Source organism: Geotrypetes seraphini, chromosome 19 (assembly GCF_902459505.1).
Source record: "Geotrypetes seraphini chromosome 19, aGeoSer1.1, whole genome shotgun sequence".
Lineage (NCBI taxonomy): Eukaryota > Metazoa > Chordata > Amphibia > Gymnophiona > Dermophiidae > Geotrypetes > Geotrypetes seraphini.
In genome coordinates, this window is record NC_047102.1 from 35,984,811 (window position 1) to 36,004,920 (window position 20,110).

The 20,110-nt window shown below is 40.7% G+C and overlaps 1 protein-coding gene across 5 annotated transcripts in view; it reads left to right on the top strand.

The window, feature by feature from the left end:
- The window catches only part of TSPAN32 (tetraspanin 32), a 55,306-nt gene extending 45,656 nt beyond the window's left edge, over positions 1–9,650 (top strand). For all 5 annotated transcript variants that reach the window (XM_033928730.1, XM_033928728.1, XM_033928729.1 and 2 more), the window contains 3 exons: positions 818–904; positions 2,202–2,285; positions 8,521–9,650. In XM_033928730.1, coding sequence (XP_033784621.1) covers positions 818–904; positions 2,202–2,285; positions 8,521–8,616 — 267 coding nt within the window. In that variant the 3' untranslated portion in view covers positions 8,617–9,650. The remainder of the gene's footprint in view (positions 1–817; positions 905–2,201; positions 2,286–8,520) is intronic.
- Positions 9,651–20,110: the final 10,460 nt, after the last annotated feature.

The window sequence follows — 20,110 nt, forward strand, 5'->3', positions numbered from 1 at the left end:
AGGTTTAATAATTGCAAAAATTGTGGTGAAAAAGATCTCAGAAATACTCTCAATATGGAACAAAATGTTCTGTAAGACAGACTCTCATTACTAAAGTCCCTGCAGAAATTAAGGGTTAGATTCACGAACCTGCCCGATCGGGCCCGATCCGGGCACGTCCGATGAATTCTCGAAACCCCAATATGCAGATGGGAGCGATCGGAGGAACCCCTCCATCTGCCTGCCCTGATCGCTCGATGGATGGTCTACGCATGCACTGGACCTCCGGGCCCGGCATAGATTTTTTTTTTTTCTTAATTGAGCCCGTGGTTTTATCCCGCTTAAAACCCGTGGGTTAAAACCACGGGCTCACAGTGAGGGGACAGAGCAGGGCGGCATTCGGGGTGAGCAGGCAGGAGACAGATCGGGGCAGAGCAGGAGAGTCGGAAAGACATTTTCGACTGGTCCCCAACAGTCGCTTCTTGCGTTGATCGGCCAGCCCAGTCGGATCATGAAATTTGTGTTGTGAATCACGTCCCTGCCTACTTTGCATGTGTTTCTTCTCATTTGCCCTAAGTTCCTAAATTTGATGTTCAACCTTACTCATTTTTAATTTGGCAAGTTTAGAAGCACCTAAACCTTTTAAAAATTGTATCCATTGCACTGGGAGAGGAATTCCATCAAATGCTTTACTCCCCTTTCTGTTTCTACTTTAATTTGTGGATTATACATGGAAGGAGGTAATGTGTAACGATGTCATGATAGTGGAAGAATGATTTACATAAACATACACCATCCAAGAAGTGGTAAGTTGATTACTTCTATTTTCCTATTTCAGTTTCAGTGCTGTGGGAAGACGTCATGGTTCAGACATGGAAAAATCTCTGAACAGGAGATGTGTCCAGATACTTTAGAGGGAGGAGAGGTAAGAGCGGGGCACAGGAGACACCGAGTAGATGAGTCCCTGAGGTACATCAGCAGTGTGATATAGTGGAGAAGGGACAGAGAGCAGATGGCTCTGACAGAAAAAACAAAACATGAGCCACAGAAACAGTATATAACAATGGTTTATATTTAAAGTAATCCTAGGAGTCAGGATATGTTCAGTGCACAGGGTGAAATGTGATCTGAAAGCACGGCTGCAGGACAGTTCCCTCTGTAAAGTCAGGGCTGTCCTGTATTATGTGTGGCTGACGGGATCTCAGAGTCACATAAACGGTCCCCAGAGAGGATGAGTGGGACCTCCTTGGCTGAATGCTCTTCAATGATTTCTAAGAGTTAAGGTGGAGAAGTCTTCTGAGTTTCACTAGTCTGGAACCTAGAAATGAAGGCTGAGAGATTCACGGCAACCCTGGGTGTCTAAAGGCAGTATTGTCCTTTCATTATACTACCCTAATGTCACTGAGAAGGCAGGAGAGAATCAAAGAAGGGCTGTTAAAAGCACAGTCTAAAATCTGGCTGTGCTGTATTGCAGTCTTTCTCAACTCGGTCCTGGAGCACCATCTTCAAAGTCAGGTTTTCAGGATATTCACAATGAATAAGCATGAAAGAAATTTGCAAATAATGGAGGCAGTGTATGCAAATCAAGTTTATGCCTATTCATTGTGGGTATCCTGAAACCTTACTGCCAAGGGGGTACTCCAGGACCACGTTGAGAAACACTGGCGTATTGTATTAGAAAGAAATGGCTTTTAAAAATAAGATATCATATATACTCAAATATGCTCACGAAAATTCATGGGAGCCATTCAGGAAGCCGCTCAGCAGTGCCAAAGCGCTTTCTCGTTCGGTACCGCTCAGCGGCTGAAGACGGAACTTGTGGCAGCGACAAACCGGGTTAGCAGTGGGGCAAGAGTGCAGAAAGCTTGCTCCTGCCCGCTACACCTCTGGACCACCGGGATTACAGTGGCAGAGGAGGTAAGATGGACAGGGCAGGGAAGGAGGGAGGGAAAGGGGCAGTATGCAGTGCCTGGCAGGGAGGGGGTTGGGTGCAGAGCCTGAAAGGGGAGGGCACTTGAATATTAAGCCGCCCGACTCATATTCAAGTCAACCAAATTTCCTCCTTTTGGGGGGAAAAAATGGGGGTCTCAATTTATATTCGAGTATATACGGTATATCTTTGTTCTATAGCTAGACATGCATACGTATGGTAGAACCTGGTTTTGCAGGCACAGCTGGTTTCAATTGTGCTTTACACTCACGGACCTCATGTCTCATTTTAGGACTGCTTGCAGGCCCTGGAAGGATTTCTGAAGAGGCACATGAGCTTTATCTCGGGGCTGTTGCTTATCTTGCTGCCTTTTACGGTAACCTACTTTTGTCTCTACAGCTTCTGTCTATGTCTGTTGCTGAGGAGTGCGATATGAGGGAGGTTGGGGGATTTATGTACGCAGTGGGTGGACAGTTCCTGTGTACAAAGAACGGTGTCATCACAGTACACCTCAGACTTTCACCCTGCTCATCTCTAATAAGAATGTGACACGTTTCAAGCTTATTTAAATTTTGTTATCCCACCTTTTCAAAGTTTCAAAGTGGCTAACGTTCATAATACATTTGAGTAGGGTAAAGACAATTAAAACAGAATAATAAAATGACATCAAATATTCAAATAACATCAAAGTTTTAAAAAACAAAACCAGCAACAACAAAAAAACTAAACCTTAAAACAGACGAATGTCCTGGCATAAAAAGGAGGGGGAAGAACTACAATATTTTTGAAAGGAAAGAACAAACAAGAGGATGGACACTGCAGTTTTTGCATGAGCAGAAAGGCTGGTCAGAAGAAAATTCTACTATTTGGTTAAAAGAGAACATCCTTAAAAGGACAGTTGCACTGCAAAAGCATCTTCAAAAAGTGTGGAGGAGCATAATCAAAAGAAACGTCTAAGTCTGTTTTGGCCTTACTCACAAGTCATCCAAAGTCAGACACGGGAAAAAGTCCATTTTCAAAAAATACATCCGAAAATCTTCCAACTGTACGTCCATCAGTCTGATCTTCCAGATCGCTAAATCATCCATCTTTATACCCCATTTTTGTCCAAAAATTCATCCAAGTCAAAAACGCCTAGAAAAAGACCTTTTGGACGTGGGAGGGGCAAGAAAAGTAAGGGACTGGACACCCAGATATGGCAACAGAGTAGTGGGGCACCTTACAGGGCACTGCTGTGAACTTCACAAAAAGGGTACTACATAAACATCTCACAACAACCCCCCAAAACACCCCTAGAATCTACTAGACCCACCTATCTACCACCCCAATAGCCCTTATGGCTGCAGGAGCCACTTATATGGCAGTACAAAAGGGTTTGGGGGTTTTTGGGGGTGCATATGTTTCTCCATGAATGTAGTGATTAGAGTGGCTTATGGGCCTGGGTCCTCCTCTCCATGGTTCACTAACCCACCCCCAAGACCACTTAAGCCACCTCTGTGCAGCTCTACTAGGCTTTCCTATGCTAGGTTTCCAGGTGCTGATGTTCTAGAGGCAGATATGTAAAGTTCTTATGGGGGGGGAGGGGTCAGTGATCACTGGGGCTGTTTGTGGGGGTCTGTACATTGTGTCTGCAGTGCTTATCTGGTCACTTTGGATACCTTTTGTGGACTTAGACCTGGTTTTAGATGACCTAAGTCACAACGTCCAAGTTCCGTCTCGGCAGTGTTGTAAAACTTTCGGTTATACATACAGAACGGCTAAGTCTAGGACGGCCCACATCCTGCCCTCACAACTCCTCCTAAAATAACCCTTTTAGCTCTGGTCATTCAGCAGCACTGTGAAGGCCTAAGTCATTTTTAAATACGTCTAAAACCCTGTTCGATTATTTGCACTTGGACGTTTTTTGTTACTGATCGTCCAAGTGCTGCTTTTTAGTCGTTTTTCTGTTTTGATTATGAGCCCCATAGTTTTTAAGCTGGATTTAAATTTGTTTAATGAATTAATTTCTCAAATATAAGCTGATGCTGAGTTCCATAATGTGGGGGCGGTGGCGAAGAAAATGCAATTTCTCATTGTATTAATAACACTTAATGAGGGGATTATGAGTAAATTTTGGTAAGTTGGGTGGAGTGGGGTATAAGGAGTCGATTAATGAATTCTGGTTGCCCGGTTTGTCTAGTTTTGAATGTCAACAATATTATTTTATAAGTGATACAATGTGAGATTGGGAGCCAATGGGATTTAATGCGTTCCATATAAGCAGAGCAGTGACTGAAAACATTGTTGTATGTCAAGTGACGGGACGTAGAAAAGATGTTGTGTGGCAGATCTAAAGACTCTAGTTGGTGCATGAGGGATAAGTATTGTCCAATTGAATATGCTTAAAAGAGGGGACATCCAGCAAAAACCACTCCTCAGATCTTAAGGGGTGTTGAGGACAATAAATTCTGAGAATAGAGGATAATGCATCCGAGTTTCCATTGCTTAATGTCTTACAAGTAAGGGTCACAATCTTGAAATGGATCTTCCATTTCCAGGCAATTAGTGTAGTCTCATCAGGATACTTACAGATAATGCATAACCGGATTATGTTATTTACACGCTTATGTGTCCACATGCTGCCTAACTTCCAACATGCTCCTCTCCAGTACTTTTCATCTTCTCTACTAACTGGGCACATGAACATGGTATTTTGTTTTATCATGCATGCTGCCATATGTAAAGTTTATATTGTTATTTTTGTTACCCCTGCATAAGTGAGGTCCCCATCTGATGGAAATTTTATATTTTGGAATTGAATTCCATATTGCCTCACTTATATTTCCACAGATGGTTTGAAGTGATTTCACAAGATGTCCCAAATGTAACAGGGGTAATGTCTGTTCCTAATTACCATAAAGTCTGTCTGAGTTTTCTAAGCCCCAGACATGATTTCCTGAAATGTTTCATGTGTACAGGGGTGTCCCAGAGGGAAAATTGGAGCTAAACATTTAAGATGGTCAGAGATTGTTGCTGAATTTGCAGAAGTTACAATAATGGCTCCAATATAAGACAAAGAAGCCCAACTAGAGAAACTTTAAGAGTTATAGTCTTCTCTACTGCTAAGCAAGATCTCCAGCCTACCACATCTGGTAGTATTGAGTAATATACAGTGACCCCTCTCTCCTAGGGAAAGCACAGATATGTATGACCTCTTGAAGTAACTGGAAGCACCAGTGGAGGTGGTCATCATGCCAGTCTAGAGGCTACTTCAGGACTTATAGTCCCATGTGTAGCAGGCATCTTTGTTAGGACTTCCAATATCCAGGAAACTTGATTTAGAACGCAAGGTCCACTAAACACTCGGCATTACCAACTTGCATCTTTATGAAACGACAATAAACATTGGCCCATTGGACAGGTAGCATTTCAGATTTGTATGCTCATCTCATGAATATTTGTACTGTACACCAGTTATATGTGGCAGGCAAAATTTCAGCCAATATGTAACCTCCATTACCTCATCATTGAAGGTTAGCTTCATGGAAAATATATACAAAATTGAAAAGCATAAAAAGCACTTAATTAGATTGATGTATAGCATGTTTATTACCTCTTCACACACCTCATTAATAGCCATTGGAGCAAGACTTCTGCTCTTCAGGACAGTATTTCTGAGAAACTTGCAAATCCGCAATTCTCAGGTGAAAATTTGTTTGAAGAAGAGGTGAACGTGAACGAGATGGAGATGGTTATTACTGGTCAGACTACCTGTGCTAACATCTGACTAGTCACATGCCTTTAGAAAGCCATAATTCATTCAGTTCTGGAAACAATTTTATTACCACTGCAAGCATCACTTGCAATATTGTAGACCAAGGCAACCATAGCAGCAAAGGCCTTGACAGTGAGTAAGGAGGTAGGAGAAGCTCAGGGTTGTGTCTCTCTCAACGTCCTTCTCAATCAAAGCCAGTTTTGTTCCAGTGTCTCCCAACCTGCTGATGGGAGGTTGTCTCGTTTTCTTCAAGAAACATCGGTCAATGATTGTAGCCTTTTAGGTTTTAGAGATTATTTCTCAAGAAACTTTGTCTTTACTTCAAGAAACTCCCACCTCCCGTCCTACTACAGAATGTGTCCCTAATCCTTCTCAACAAAAGTTTCTTCAGCAGGAAGTGTGTTCTCTTCTAAAGGCAATTAGTGTAGTCTCATCAGGATACTTATAGATAACCGGATTACTTCCAACATGCTCCTTTCCAGGACTTTTCATCTACCAACTGAACACATTTAACCGATTTGTAGCCCAAGACCCCTACCCTACCATTGCCCACTAGATCTCCTTTCTCCTCCCTCCCGCTCACCTTACTTCTAACCCCTTATACTGTTCCAGCTCCCCTACTTACATCTATTAATTGTATCTATTTTGCGGATTGTTCCCATTCACCGATTGTATTTGCTGACTGTACCCTTTCTCTGATTGTACCCATTCGCTGATTGTCCAGCCCTTTTTTATTGTAAACCGCCTCGAACTTCTACGGCTTTGGCGGTATATAAGAAATAAATTATTATTATTATTATTATTATTATCATGCATGTTGCCATATATATAGTTCTTCTAAAGGACAGCACTCTAGAACATGTTCTCTGGCACAAATGCAATATAGGTTTCAACTCCAAATATGAGTTCGTTATTCCAAGAAATTCAAGAGATTACTGACTTATCTTATATTTCAAGGATCTCAATAGTTTTTTCAACAGAGAAAAATTCAAAATGAATTTTCTGGTCCCGCTCCGCTCCATGCTCAGCCCCACCTCTACACAAACCTTCCCTGAGCTCGGGGCTGTGTCTGTATGTCCTCTGTGCATGTGCGGAGGTCGATGCGATTATATCACACACATGCGCTTATGCATGTAACATCATCACGTTGATGTCCGCGCATGTGCAGAGGATAGCCAGACATGGTCCTGAGCTCAGGGTCTTTTAAAACTTAGACAAACTTCCGGGTTTTGGAAATCCCTCTAGACCAAACATGGGCAACTCCAGTTCTCAAGGGCCGGAATCCAATCGGGTTATCAGGATTTCCCCAATGAATATGCATTGAAAACAGTGCATGCAAATAGATCTCATGCATATTCTTTGGGGAAATCCTGAAAACCCGATTGGATTCCGGCCCTCGAGGACCGGAGTTGCCCATGTCTGCTCTAGACATCCAGACAGTCCTCTAAAAAGAGGACATGTTCAGATTTTCCCAGACATCTAGTAACCCTCATTTTACCCCTCCTTTTCTTGAATGTAGAGGGCGACCAAAACTGATTTTTTTTTCAGTTTAACTGAAACCAAATCTGCTTTACAGTTTCAGCCAAAGCCAATGGCAAAACCAAAAATGGTAGAGCACAGTACCACCCTCAAACAAAAGCAAGCCTCGCTGCTCCTCCCCTTTGAACAAAAGCAGGCCCCACTTCTAACCCCTTTGAACAAAATCTCCCCTTAGCCAAGTACCTCCCCCTGTCAGGCCTACCTTACAAACTCTGGTGATCTAGTGACCTACAGAAGGAAAGCATGTCAAGCTTGGGACAAGCAAATTATATTTTAATAAACTCAAAGCATATAAAAAATCACATAAATAAAAGTACATATGTCAAGTCCTATGGACGTAATGTCCTTATGTTGAAAGAGTCCAGCCAATGACCCGACACGGTCCATGTTTCGGCCCCCAGGTGGAGGCTTGCTTCAGGGCTGTGTCTGTAGGTCCACTAGGTGTCACTCCAGTGTTGAAAATGCAAACTTTAAAAATTCTCTAAAAATTCTATGAGCATATGAAAAGGCTCATCGAAGGTCTAAAAGCAAAAGGGCACGAGACCTAGTCTTGCAGAAACAACCCTCAGTCAAAATGGTTGTCAACACTGTCAAGGGAGATAGCAACAGCCATTTTGAGATTGGAGCCAGCATGGGCAGGAGAGACGTGGATGATAATAATAACTTTATTTATATATATCACTATACCAAAACAGTTCTAAGCGGTTTACAGTAAGAGAAGAACTCAAATACAGTAAATACAGGTAATAAAAGAGATATAAGAAATGCATTATGAGGTAACGGATTTATCAAATATATTAGTCTGTACAGATTTTCTAAAGAATTGGTAGGAGGAAGCTTTTAATACCATTTCACTTAACCAAGCATTCATCTTACCAGCTTGCCCATGCCAACTCCATTCTCAAAATGGCTGCTACGACTTCCATTGATCTCATGACCTGCTGTGTTCAAACGTGGCCCCACTATCCATTTACTGCTGACATCGGTGTTCCCTCCCACTTCAAGGATATTAACTTTCACTGTCATACCCCATTTCAACATTCTAGCCCTGCCCCACCTCTCCCTAGTTCTACCCAACTTCAACTTCCATAAACATATTAGTCACTGACCCCTGTTGCAGGTAAGCAACCTAATTTTGAATGTACTGCATGGATTGCATTTCTGTAGGACTCAATACTCCAGTTTCTGTGTCCCTCTCCCCAGTAGTGAATTATATAGTGTGAACTGGAGAAATTTTGGCTTAGTTGGGAAATTGTTGTATAGAGAAACATTTCTGGTCTCCCCATACCCATTTACATTACCCTCTCTTTCTCTCTAGGTTTATGGAATGGTTTTAACATCTTTCCTCTTCTTCTCAATCCATTTTGGCATCACCTGGGACCGGAAAGGCAAATATAGACTGACACAGCAGTAGATCACAGGATGGACATGACCATCCCAGGCTAAAGACTCAATGTTTCAGTCTTTTCAGTTATTTGTTAGCTGGGAAAGAATAAGGCAGGTAATTTATGTATTATGTATACCCTAGGCAAAACTGTGCTCAGTTAGCTTAGCGGGGTTTAAAAAGTGTTTGGATAAATTCCTAAAAAGGAAGTCCATAGGCCATTGTTGAGATGGCTTGGGGAAATCCACTGCTTGTTCCTAATTTGTTTTATTACTTTGGGATCTAGCTGGGTACTTAGGACCTGGGTTGGCCACTGTTGGAAACAGGATGCTAGGCTTGATGGGCAAATGAATAAATCGATGATGTTATCAACTGTGTAGGGAGATAATAGTGATTAAAGAAGGATAAGGTTAAATTTTGCACCACTGGATCAATCAAGAAGATTTGTGTTTGCAAAAAAAAGATTTTGTGTTGCAAAAAAAATGCAAAGAACACATGGCGTGGCATTATAGAAAGAACATCCAGCTCAGAATATGAAAGTCCAAGTTGGTTTCCTGCATATGAACATTCATTTCTCAAATATATTAAAAGAGGATCTACCAATCTGCATGTTCTAAATGCATGAGTAATGGACAACTTAAGTGCTGGCTACATTTAGAATGAACATCCATTTTATCAAACGAAATGTCCAAATTTTGAATTGGACAAGTTTCAAGTTTTTATTAAAATTTGATGTGCATGCAAAGGATAAAGGGGATGAAGTACAATAAATGATTCCAAAATGTTTTGAAAATTAACTTCTTAATATGCAGATCTGAGGAGTAGCTTAATGGTTACTTGCAGCAGGCTGAGTGTCAAGGGACCCAGGTTTAGATGTCATTTCAGCTCTTTGTGAATTTTTAAAAACTGTGATCCATCCAAAGATGTAGAAGAAACCTGCAAGCCTGACGGTTACTGAAATGGTGCACATTCAGAAACAGCTGGCATTTTTTTCTGTCCCTGGAAGGCTCATAATTTAAAAAAAAAAAAAAATCATGAACAGATGAAATTGGTTTGAACCTGGGTCTTTTGGTTCTCATCCTGGCAAACTAACCATTGGGCTACCCCTCTACTTTGTATGGATCTCTATGTGGCCATTTTAAAATAAGGATATTCTTATGTTACCACAAAAATGTCCACATCCCTTGTTTTTACTTTTTGTCCCCCCCCCTCCCCCCGATGTGTTACCCATATATGGTAGGAAGATCGCTCCTGCCCCGAAAGCCCGCTAGACCACCTGGAAAGGCCGGGTGGAAGGCGTGAGTTAGGTGGGGATGGGTCAGAGCCAGACCAGAAGTTATTCGCAATTTTTCTCCATTTGCGGTCTGGCTCTGCCCCTATCCCCCGCGAATACCGAGGGAGAAGTGTATAGTGAAATTCAGCACTTATGTAAGCATATTTTGAAGTCCGCTGTTAATCTGTTTTATCAATTTGGGGAACTTTGTTCCATTAATTTGTCAGCTGGTATATTAGGCCAAGAAAATCCTGGCTTAATTTACTGGTACCTACGTTGATTTGGTGCCGCTAAGTGCGATTATACAAACGGTGCCTAACTTTAATTAAACTATCCCAGAACTGGCACAACACTGTATTTCTCTGTGAGCCAATTCAAAAGTTTGGCACTATGAAAGATAATAATGATGATGCCCGTGATAAGTAAGTTCACAAAAATGAAGATCACATTAAAAATTTACTTAAGAAACATGTTGCCTAATATACCCTTCCTTTTACTAAATGGCGATAGCGGTTATTAGCGCAGGGAGTCACGCTGATTTCCTATGAGCGTTGGGAGCAGTGCGGAACACTAGCAGAACACACGAACTTAGTGGTACAAGATTGCTTTTTTACATTGTGGAAATTAACCATAAAAAAAATTTTGATCCTTTATCGTTCAGACTATTGATGTTTTTTCTATTTTAGACTATTGTAACATCATCTATTTAGGAGCACCCAAAAAAATTCTAAGAAAATTAAGGATAATTCAGAATACAGCTGTTTGATTAATTTTGCTAAAAAAAAAAAAAGAACCACCATATTAGTCCATATTATCGTTTACTTCATTGGCTGCGTTTGGAGGCAAGAGTTATTCAAATTTTCCTGTATCTGCTTTAAGCTTTTATCGGGATTGTCTCCAGCTTACCTTTTTCCTCATTTTGTGTTGCATAGACCATCAAGAGAAACTAGAAATTTCTACTTATTTGCTTATCCCAAAATTAATAGGTGTAGATAGGACCCTAGCATTTCAAGCTGGTAGGCGACAATCTTGGTTAGGTAAATGTATCCAGCAAGCTATGTTATCCTATTGCTGTTTTCAGAAATTAATTAAGACCACTTTGTTCGATAAGTTTATTACTTAATGAGAGTTTTATTATTGAAATTCTATTTTACAAATATTTGCATTTTTTACTGTATTATTGTATTTTGCTGATTGTCCACCTCTTTAAATGTAAACCGCCTAGAACTTTTGATTATGGTGGTATAAAAGAATAAAGTTATTATTATTATTAATAATAATAATAACCGCTATCGCCATTTAGTATAAATGGGGGTGGGGTGGTAAATGCATTAATTGAAAATACAGCACTTATCAAGAATCCCTACGGAGTGTACCTGTTTCACTCAAGCTATCCCTAATGAATATGCACGGGGCAGATTTAGCATATAATAGAGCTGAAAGGCATGCAAATCTGCCTCATGCATATGCATTAGTGATAGCTTGAAAACCCAACTGACTGGGGGTCCCCCCAGGATAGGTTTATGAACCCCTGTACCAACTAATGAAGTTTTAGATAACTTATTTGGCCTTTATATGCTATCGTATTTCTATGTTTCTATAGGAGGTTAATTTTGAGTATTCAGCATAGTTGAAAACTGCATAGGCATTTTTAACCTTGTGACCCTGGACAAGTCACTTAATCCCCCTATTGCCCCAAGTACATTAGATAGATTGTGAGTCCGCCGGGAAAGACAAGGAAAAATGCTTGAGTACCTGAATAAATTCATGTAAAATGTTCTGAGCTCCCCTGGGAGAATGGTATAGAAAACTGAATAAATAAATAAATAGTGTGAAAGGTTTCAGCCTCTGATAACCAGAGCTGGTATTGTGACATCATAATGCCTCATTCCACCAATGCCTAAAAGCCAACCTCATCAGTGATGTCACAATGGCTTGATTGTCCTATACTTGGCTCACTTTTTACTACATTTTGATTTCTAGAGTGGCGCAGTGGTTAAATCTACAGTCTCGGCACCCTGAAGTTGTAGGTTCAAACCCAGGCTGCTCCTTGTGACCCTGGGCAAGTCATTTAATCCCCCCCATTACCCCAGGTACATTAGATGGAGTGTGAGCTCACCAGACAGACTGGAAAATTTGCTTGAGTACCTGATTGGGCATCTCTCCTGCTGCAGTCATTTGGGGGGGTCGTGGTAGATTCCAGCAGGAGAGATTGAGCATCTCTCCTGTACGATCATTGCGGGGGGGTAGAGGCAGTTCCACAATTCTCTAACCAGCGCTTATGACAGACGCCGTTAAATAATTGTGCTTTTAGGTGAAGGACTGGTCCCTCCAATGCCTAAAAGGTCTTGTTTTGGGTGTTTGGAACTTGGGCAATTTTTTTTTTTTTCAAGAATAGGGCTTAAAGGCAGATGCAGTAGTAGTCTGGGCAATTAAACACCCGAACGTACAGATAGACCATTCTCAAAAAAAAAAAAACCCACACATTTTGGGCAAGCTGAAGTTCCAGCATCTGTCCCCAATAGTTTTACACCGAGAGATATCTGGAACATGGTCACTTAGACTGAGAACATTTTGCTTGAATCAATTACTCAGTTCTGGAAATTTTCCCAAATGGCATTAACAAAATTAGGAGATCATGATAAGAGACTGGGGGAAATAGATGACTAACGTGGGGGGGGGGGAGGTTTCTGCTGTGCTATCCAAGTTCTGGAGGGCTTACATCAGTGATAGCCTGATATTACGTATCATCTTTGAATCGCTGGAGAAAGTGGCTTCAGCAAGGAGCTGTGCAAGTGCTAAGTTTTTCCAGAACTAGGCTATTATCTCCTCATAAGTTATTTATAAAATCTCAGAAAGAAAAGTTAAGAATCTCTAGTGAGATAGTTATTCAGATCTGCAAGATGCATCATATATCATTTGCGAGACATGAGAAGAATGTGCCTTAGGCTCCAACATATTCATTGACAGTCTGATTTTGTTGGTCTTTATGGAGACTTTTTGACTCTGGTCCCACTGTAGGTAATTTTCATCTCTGAAAACGGAGAAGGAATTGTTGTTTGAAGATGTTTCTTTCTGTGGCATAAAAGTGGCAGTGGCCTGATCTATTCAACTTAAGAGGATACTGTTCCTCCAGATGAGACAGCAGGTTGCTGCCAATAGAGCTTGTTTTGTTTGAAGCGCCCGTGTAAATGCATTATAAGGGGTCAAATGAACAAATTCACTGTTTCGGATCCTTTCCATTTAAAAAAAATGTTCAGCTGATAAATCTGTGGTTACGTGAAGGGGCACTTTCAATATGATGTCCAAAGTCGAGTTTGGACATTTTGTGGAAAATGCACAAAAATCCAGCATCAAACATTCCCATTTTCAAAATGCCTAATTTGGGTTTTTTTCAAAAATGGCCATTTTGCTGATGTGCGTTTGTGTGAAAACCCACAATAAAGAGAGCACCCAAAGGTTCCACAGAAAAAAGGAAATCCAAAACAAAAATAACTGTGGGACTGATGTTCTGGATAAAAGAGTTTATTGGTCCACAAAGTAAAAACCAAGCAATGTAGCTAATGTGGAATGAGTGAAGTTGTTCCAAACAAATCTCATTCAATGTAGCTGAGATGCAAATGATGCAGACAATATCTGGTAACTTTATCTCTCGATCTTGTTTTTATAAGGTCTTCATGATGACGGAGCTTGGACCTATGGTATCCATCTCTTATATATTCTAGTTTCCATTAATTATAACTTAAAATAACTTACCGTATAGTCAGTTTTTGAGGCTAAGGTGACTTTGTTCATCACCATCAGAATTTGGAAATCAAGCAAAGTTTATGGCATCTCAATTTATACGGAGAGGATACCCAATTAAATATATAAGAGATGGATACCATAGGTCCAAACTCAATCATCAGAAAGACCTTTCAAAAACAAGATTGAGAGATAAACAGTCACCAGATATTGTGTACACCTTAAGACACTCTCATTTGTCAAAAGATGTTTGTAATATTTTTCAAAAACATTGGCATATTTTGGATTTACATAATTGCAATCATTCTTTATACATTATCTCTTTCATACATCCTAGAAAAGGCGGAAATTATAGGCTCAATTTTTCATACATATATATTAACTGCCCTTGTAGACTTTATATAGGAAAAACAAAAAGGAAGATACGAACTCGTAATATTGAACATCGAGGCTGCATAATGAGAAATGTGAGGTCTGCACCCTTGGTGGGTCTGCAGTTTGGAACAACTCATTCATTGCACATTAGCTACATTGCTTGGTTTTTACTTTGTGGATCAATAAACTCTTATCCAGAACATCGGTCTCACAGTTCTTTTTGTTTTGGAATTCATCTATCTAAAAAATTCATTATCTAAAAAAAAAATACACGTCCCAAAGAAAAACATACAAAACAAACTATTTGGATATAGCAGGGGGCCAGACTTTTTAGTAGACTGGCCACACAGACATCCCAGCAGAGCAATGCAGTGGATTTCACACATCTCACCATAACCACCTTATATTAGTGAGCCCTCCATAACTCACCCATAACCTACAGGACCCAACTGTACACCACACCAATGGCCCTTATGATTCCATGTATCACTTATATGTAGGTACAGTGGGATTTGGGTTGGTTTTGGAGAGTACTCAAAAACAAAAATATAACAAAAATGAAAAATCCCACAAAAAACTATAAGCTACTCCAAAGAGGTTTTTCAAAGATAGATAAAATGCTTCATTGAAGGAAAGGATACCAGAAATTCATGCCAAAAGATCATCAAATCTCTAATAGGCTTAAATGTGCATGGAGGTTTTCTTTCATTGATCCAAAAACCTTCAGTAAAATTCAATAGTGCAAACTTTACTAAATATGTTAGAAAGTGTTCACTCCTATTTTTAATATTTTCCTTATTTTTTTGAAATTTTCAATGGATCAATAAGTCTCATCAAAAACTAAATATAAAGAGAAATAGTTCCATTCAAAAATCAGCATAACCACTTATCTCATTAGGAGCAGGAAGAAATACTGATTTTTCTTCTGCTAAACATTTCAGGATGTTCCCTATCCCAATAATATCCTTGTCAGTTAGTTTTGTATAGTTCCAGCAAAGCAGGCTGACTGCCACGCCCTATTATTCAAAAAAATCTGTCTTTAAGCAGTTGTTTTTCTCCATAGCACCAAAAAACAAGAGAAGCAAAAAGTTACTGGTAAGACATGGTTAAGTTCACCTCCATAGACTCAGGTACCTCCAGTTCTGGTGTTTTGTCTTCCATGGCCTCCTCCATGTAGCAGGGCTCTGTTGGGCTTAGCTGCTCTGTTCCTTGCCACTCCATCGGTTACTCCTTCTGCCTTTGTTTGGCCTGGAGAGCCTTCCAAAGAAGCTCTTCCTGCACTGCTCTCTCTTGGTTATGTGAGCTAGGTTTAAGCTTCTGTGAGCCCCACCCAAACCTGCCTGGAAAAGGAGAAGGCTTTGGTGCTCTAACTCCTTCTCTAGCCATTTGAAGCATTCTCTTTTCCTTTAGCTACAGGGGACTGTCTTGGCATCTCTTCAGGACAGCCCTGGGTTCTGCCAGTTCTAAACCTCTGTGTGGCTTTGGGTAGCACTGCTGCTCTGGTTTTACAGGTGACAGATAAGGGTTTAGGGCCAGAAATGTCACAACAGGCAGGTATGTACTGTTTCATTAAGGGGATGGGAGGGGTTCAGTGACCCCTGAGAAAGCATGGGGGCATCATGTTTACATTCCACGAGTGGTCATCTTGTCAATTTGGGCTCTTTTATGACTTATTATTTTTTTAAATCAGAACTAGCCCTAAACATCCAAATTGTGCCCTGGACATATTCTTAAATATTCGATTATGGTAAAAAAAATTTAAAAAATCCAAAAAAGGACGAAGGCTGTGGAATACATTGCTCTTAATCTTTTTTTATTGTGCGATAAAGTTCAAAGCAAGTACACCTATTATGAAAGGCAGCAGATCCAGTTAGTAGCAATGGACCCGACACACTCCGTGTTTCGACTCTAACGAGCCTTCTTCAGGGGTCCAAGTCGGTGATAACACAATCAAAATATTGAGTTGGATGTAAACACAAATAAAAATTCAAGTAAAAATAAAAATTCCTGCACTCTAGTCCCACCTCTAATACACACCCTTGAGATTTTAGACAAACTGCAGATGAACAGCATAGAAATCCATCTTGAAAATAGGTTTCAAAATAGCAAATTGGAAGGGTTCGGCAACAAAAATGTCTATCTGCCTTTTTTTATGACATTTTTTGGCCATTTTTCTCGTTTGAAAATGAGCCCCATAATGTTCTAATTTGCTGACTTCCCCATTTTAAGTGCTGCAACTGAATTGCAGGATTTATATTGGTAGATATCATGGCTACTTATTTTTCCTTGTTTAAATTCTTTGTATTTAACATTTTTTTATAATGTGAGCTGGTCACAAATAACATTATTTGGACTTATTCATCTTTCGTATTTTATATTTCTTCCTAATTTTTAATTTTGATAGTTATTTTAGTCTTCCTTTTTCAATTAATTCCTGCCCTTTCGTGCTTACCCTTAATGTTTCTCTCATTTACTATAGCGATTGTATTTCTTCCCTTTTTCCTTAGTGTGTCTTTTGTTCGTTCGTCCTTAACAACCCAGTATGTGTAATAGTTCGTCCTTAACAACCTAGTATGTGTAATAGTTCGTCTTAAAGATTTTTTTTTAAAGTATGTTTTATTGTAATTTATGTTTGTTGAAATGTTATTTTATCTAATGCTTTGTACAACGCTTTGCAGAATCGATAAAGCGTTTAATCAAAAAACTAATTAAACAATAAACAATAAGTGTGTTATCTACACGTTTTATAGTTTATTATCTCTGTTCTGCCTTATGCCAAGGCAGATTACAATAAAAACCTACACAAAATCAGCTCATTATAGCAACGTCAGAAAGCTGCTATCATCTGACAAAACAGATGATGTCGCAACAGTTTCTTAAAGGTGCATATGTCCCGTTGCTATTTTAAAAACAAAGGCCCAGCACAGGGAAAAAAAAAAGCAATATTCCTTGTCCTGTTCAGACATACTTGCTTCAAAGCTGATATTACCCGTCCTTGGGTATGAGCTGACGGTAATATAGACTGCATATAAGATTGCAAACAATTACATACATACCAGGAAGCAGCTCGATGCAGATTCACGTAGGCCAGGGGTGTCCAACCGTTTGGCTTCCCTGGGCCGCACTGGCCGAAAAAAATGTTTATGGGGCTGCGCAAACGCTGCAGCAAGACAGAGGAGGGAGCCGGCAAGACGGTAAACACCCGGGGGCGGCAGAGGAAAACACTGCATCGCCTTTGACCGGGGCCGCACAAAATACTTCACGGGGCCGCATGCGGCCCTCGAGCCGCAAGTTGGACACCCCTGATGTAGACCATCAACAGCAATTTGTACTTAATACACTTAATCAACCAATGTAAGAAAACAAAGGGCTCCTTTTACTAAGATGTGCCTAAATATTAGAGCATGTTAGTCTATGGACGCGTTAGCGCATGCTAAAATGCTTAGCGCAATGGGGGGAAAGTGTATTATACTACCTCAATTCATTTGAGTGTAATAAATAATAAAAACATGGGGTGTGGGGTTTTTTTTCTTCAAGTTGAAAGGTGGCCTTCAGTGTCAAAGCCTAACTTTTCACAGGGGACGGAACAGAGCTGCTAACTTATCCCATTCCAGAAAGATTTTAGGCCAGTCCTGAAATCCTGGTACATTATAGGAACTGCAGTACTGTCGTCAATGGGCAGGATCGGGGACTACAAATCCCATGCTGCTTTGCGATTTTAAGTTCAAAACCAGGACTGGGCAACAGGTTTCCTCTCAAAGTAACTTGGTAGTTCTGGGAGAAAGACATACCTCAAAGGAACAGGGGGAGGGGAATGGGGACATTTCAAAGCTGGAGGATTAAGTGACTTGCCCAGGGTCACAAAGAGTAGCACTGGGATTTGATCTCACCACCAGTAGCCCTTCCTCCCTGAAGAAAGACACACAAGGGCAATAGCAGAACTTGTAGAAAGAGGGGAGACAGAAGATATGTAAATTCTGCGCACATCACAAAGAGGGAAAATGTACATTACCTTTATCTAATGCAAAAAAGAGAGAGAGAGAACCAATGCAAAGTGTCGGGACAGTTTCTCTGGGACTGCTATGTACATTAAACAGAGCCTCCATCATCACTGACACTGTTATGACTGTTTTTAAATATTTGATGCACCACTTTGGCAACATTTGCAGAATTTGTCAAGCCAATAAAGCACTTTGAACTGAATGAGGGAAAACCAGAAAGACTGAAGGGAGAAAGAGGAGGAGACAAAGAGCAGACGGGGAAACGTGGTGAGACGGAAAAGAACCAGGCAGACAGTGGGAGGGAGATGCTAACGTTCTGAAATGTGCCCTGAGAATCTGACTATATTATCATGCGCAGAGGTCTGCAGCAATCTTATGCATTCATAGCCTAGCTCTTGGCAATTCTTGTACTCGGAGCATGCCAATAAAACAAACTGAAATAAATTGAGAGACAGACAGGTAGGGCACGCAGCCAGACTAAGAGTTAAAGAGGATAGAGACACAGAAGAAAGACACAACACCCCTCCCCCCCCTTTTTTTTTTTTACTAAGCTGCGGTAGAGGTTTCCACCGCAACCCGGAGTGCTAAATGCTCATCGGAGCTGTGTCGGAGCATTTAGCGCCCCAGGCCACGGTAGAAACCGCCACCGCGGCTTAGTTAAAGAGGGGCAAAATTAGAGGGGCTCGGTGTGACGATAGAGGTTACCATCTTAAAGTACAGGCTCGTTAGGGTCCTGCTTCACAGCAAAATGTAGAAACGAGAGTTCTCTAGAAGTGAGCCAATATTATGAGGAAGTCCTTGACTTCAGGGGCTTTCCAGCTCTCACACTGGTGTCTTCATCCGACTGTATCATGCACGTTTCTCATGGATCACCCAGATGAATAATCTACTTCTGCTGTTTGGATGGATATATGCGTGTGTTTGTCTTTTTGTGTGTAGAGATAAAAGCAACTGTGTTATTTTGACTGAACAGAAAATAAAATTTATAGCTTCAGTGGTCTTTCCTGCCCCCAACCACAAAGGCTGTGTGTCTGAGTGATTCAGGAACCTTCATGCCTTGGAGGGGCACTTTTTTTGTAGATACATCCACATTGCTGTTCCTTGACTGGTAGAGGATGACCCTATCACAGCAGTGATCTTCCTTCCTCCTCTCGGTGGGCCTGAACACACCCCCTTCTCAGCTTCAGCTAGCTCCCAATGAACCAGGGAGCTTCCCTATAACATAGCACCCAGCCCTACTGTTGAAACCATATGGTTAGATCAAGGGATTCTCAAAACTCGCCGTGCCTTTAACAACGATCGCTAAACCTGTTCTAGCAGATTTGGTGTGCCAGTATTTTACCGCCACCTTTCTCTTTTCTGAGCTTCCTAAGAGCCTCTGACGCTGCCATGTCATTAATATTAAATTGGTATTACAATGAGGCCATTAATATTAAAACGAGCACCCTAGGTGATTCTCCAAATGAAGCATTGGGTTTTAACAACCCCAAATCACCGACTGGCCCAGGGGTGCTGGTACTAGCTTATTTATATTTCCGAATCCCAAAAATTGCCGCTATAAGAAATTTTTTTGATAGGACCTTGGCCTTTCAAGTGGGTAAAGCTCAATCATGCGTAGGTAATTTGATTCATCGAACTAAATAATAATTTTGGGAAACTAGTAAAGACTTGAACTATGCAATTTTATTTGTCTTATGCTCATTGTACTTTTATCACGGATTGTTCACTTCTTATTATTAAACTACTTGGAACTCTTCTAGGTGTTGGCAGTATAGAAAAATTAAGTTGTTATTATTACAGTAAAAAGCATGCCTCGGGCACATGTTTCTGGCTATGGCTCATGATAAAAATGAAAATAAAACACACTATCAACGTAAATTATAGTAATGGGTAAAAAAATGTCAAACGCCTGCGTCTCTAGCGTGTGCATTAGAGGTACAGCTCGAGCATGTGTTTTAAAACCCACATAAGAATAGCCTTACTGGGTCAGACTAATAGTCCATCAAGCCAAGTAGCCCATTCTCACAGTGGCCAATCCAGGTCCCTAGTACCTGGCCAAAACCCAAGGTGTAGCAACATTCCATGCTACCGATCCAGGGCAAGCAGTGGCTTCCCCCATGTCTTTCTCAAT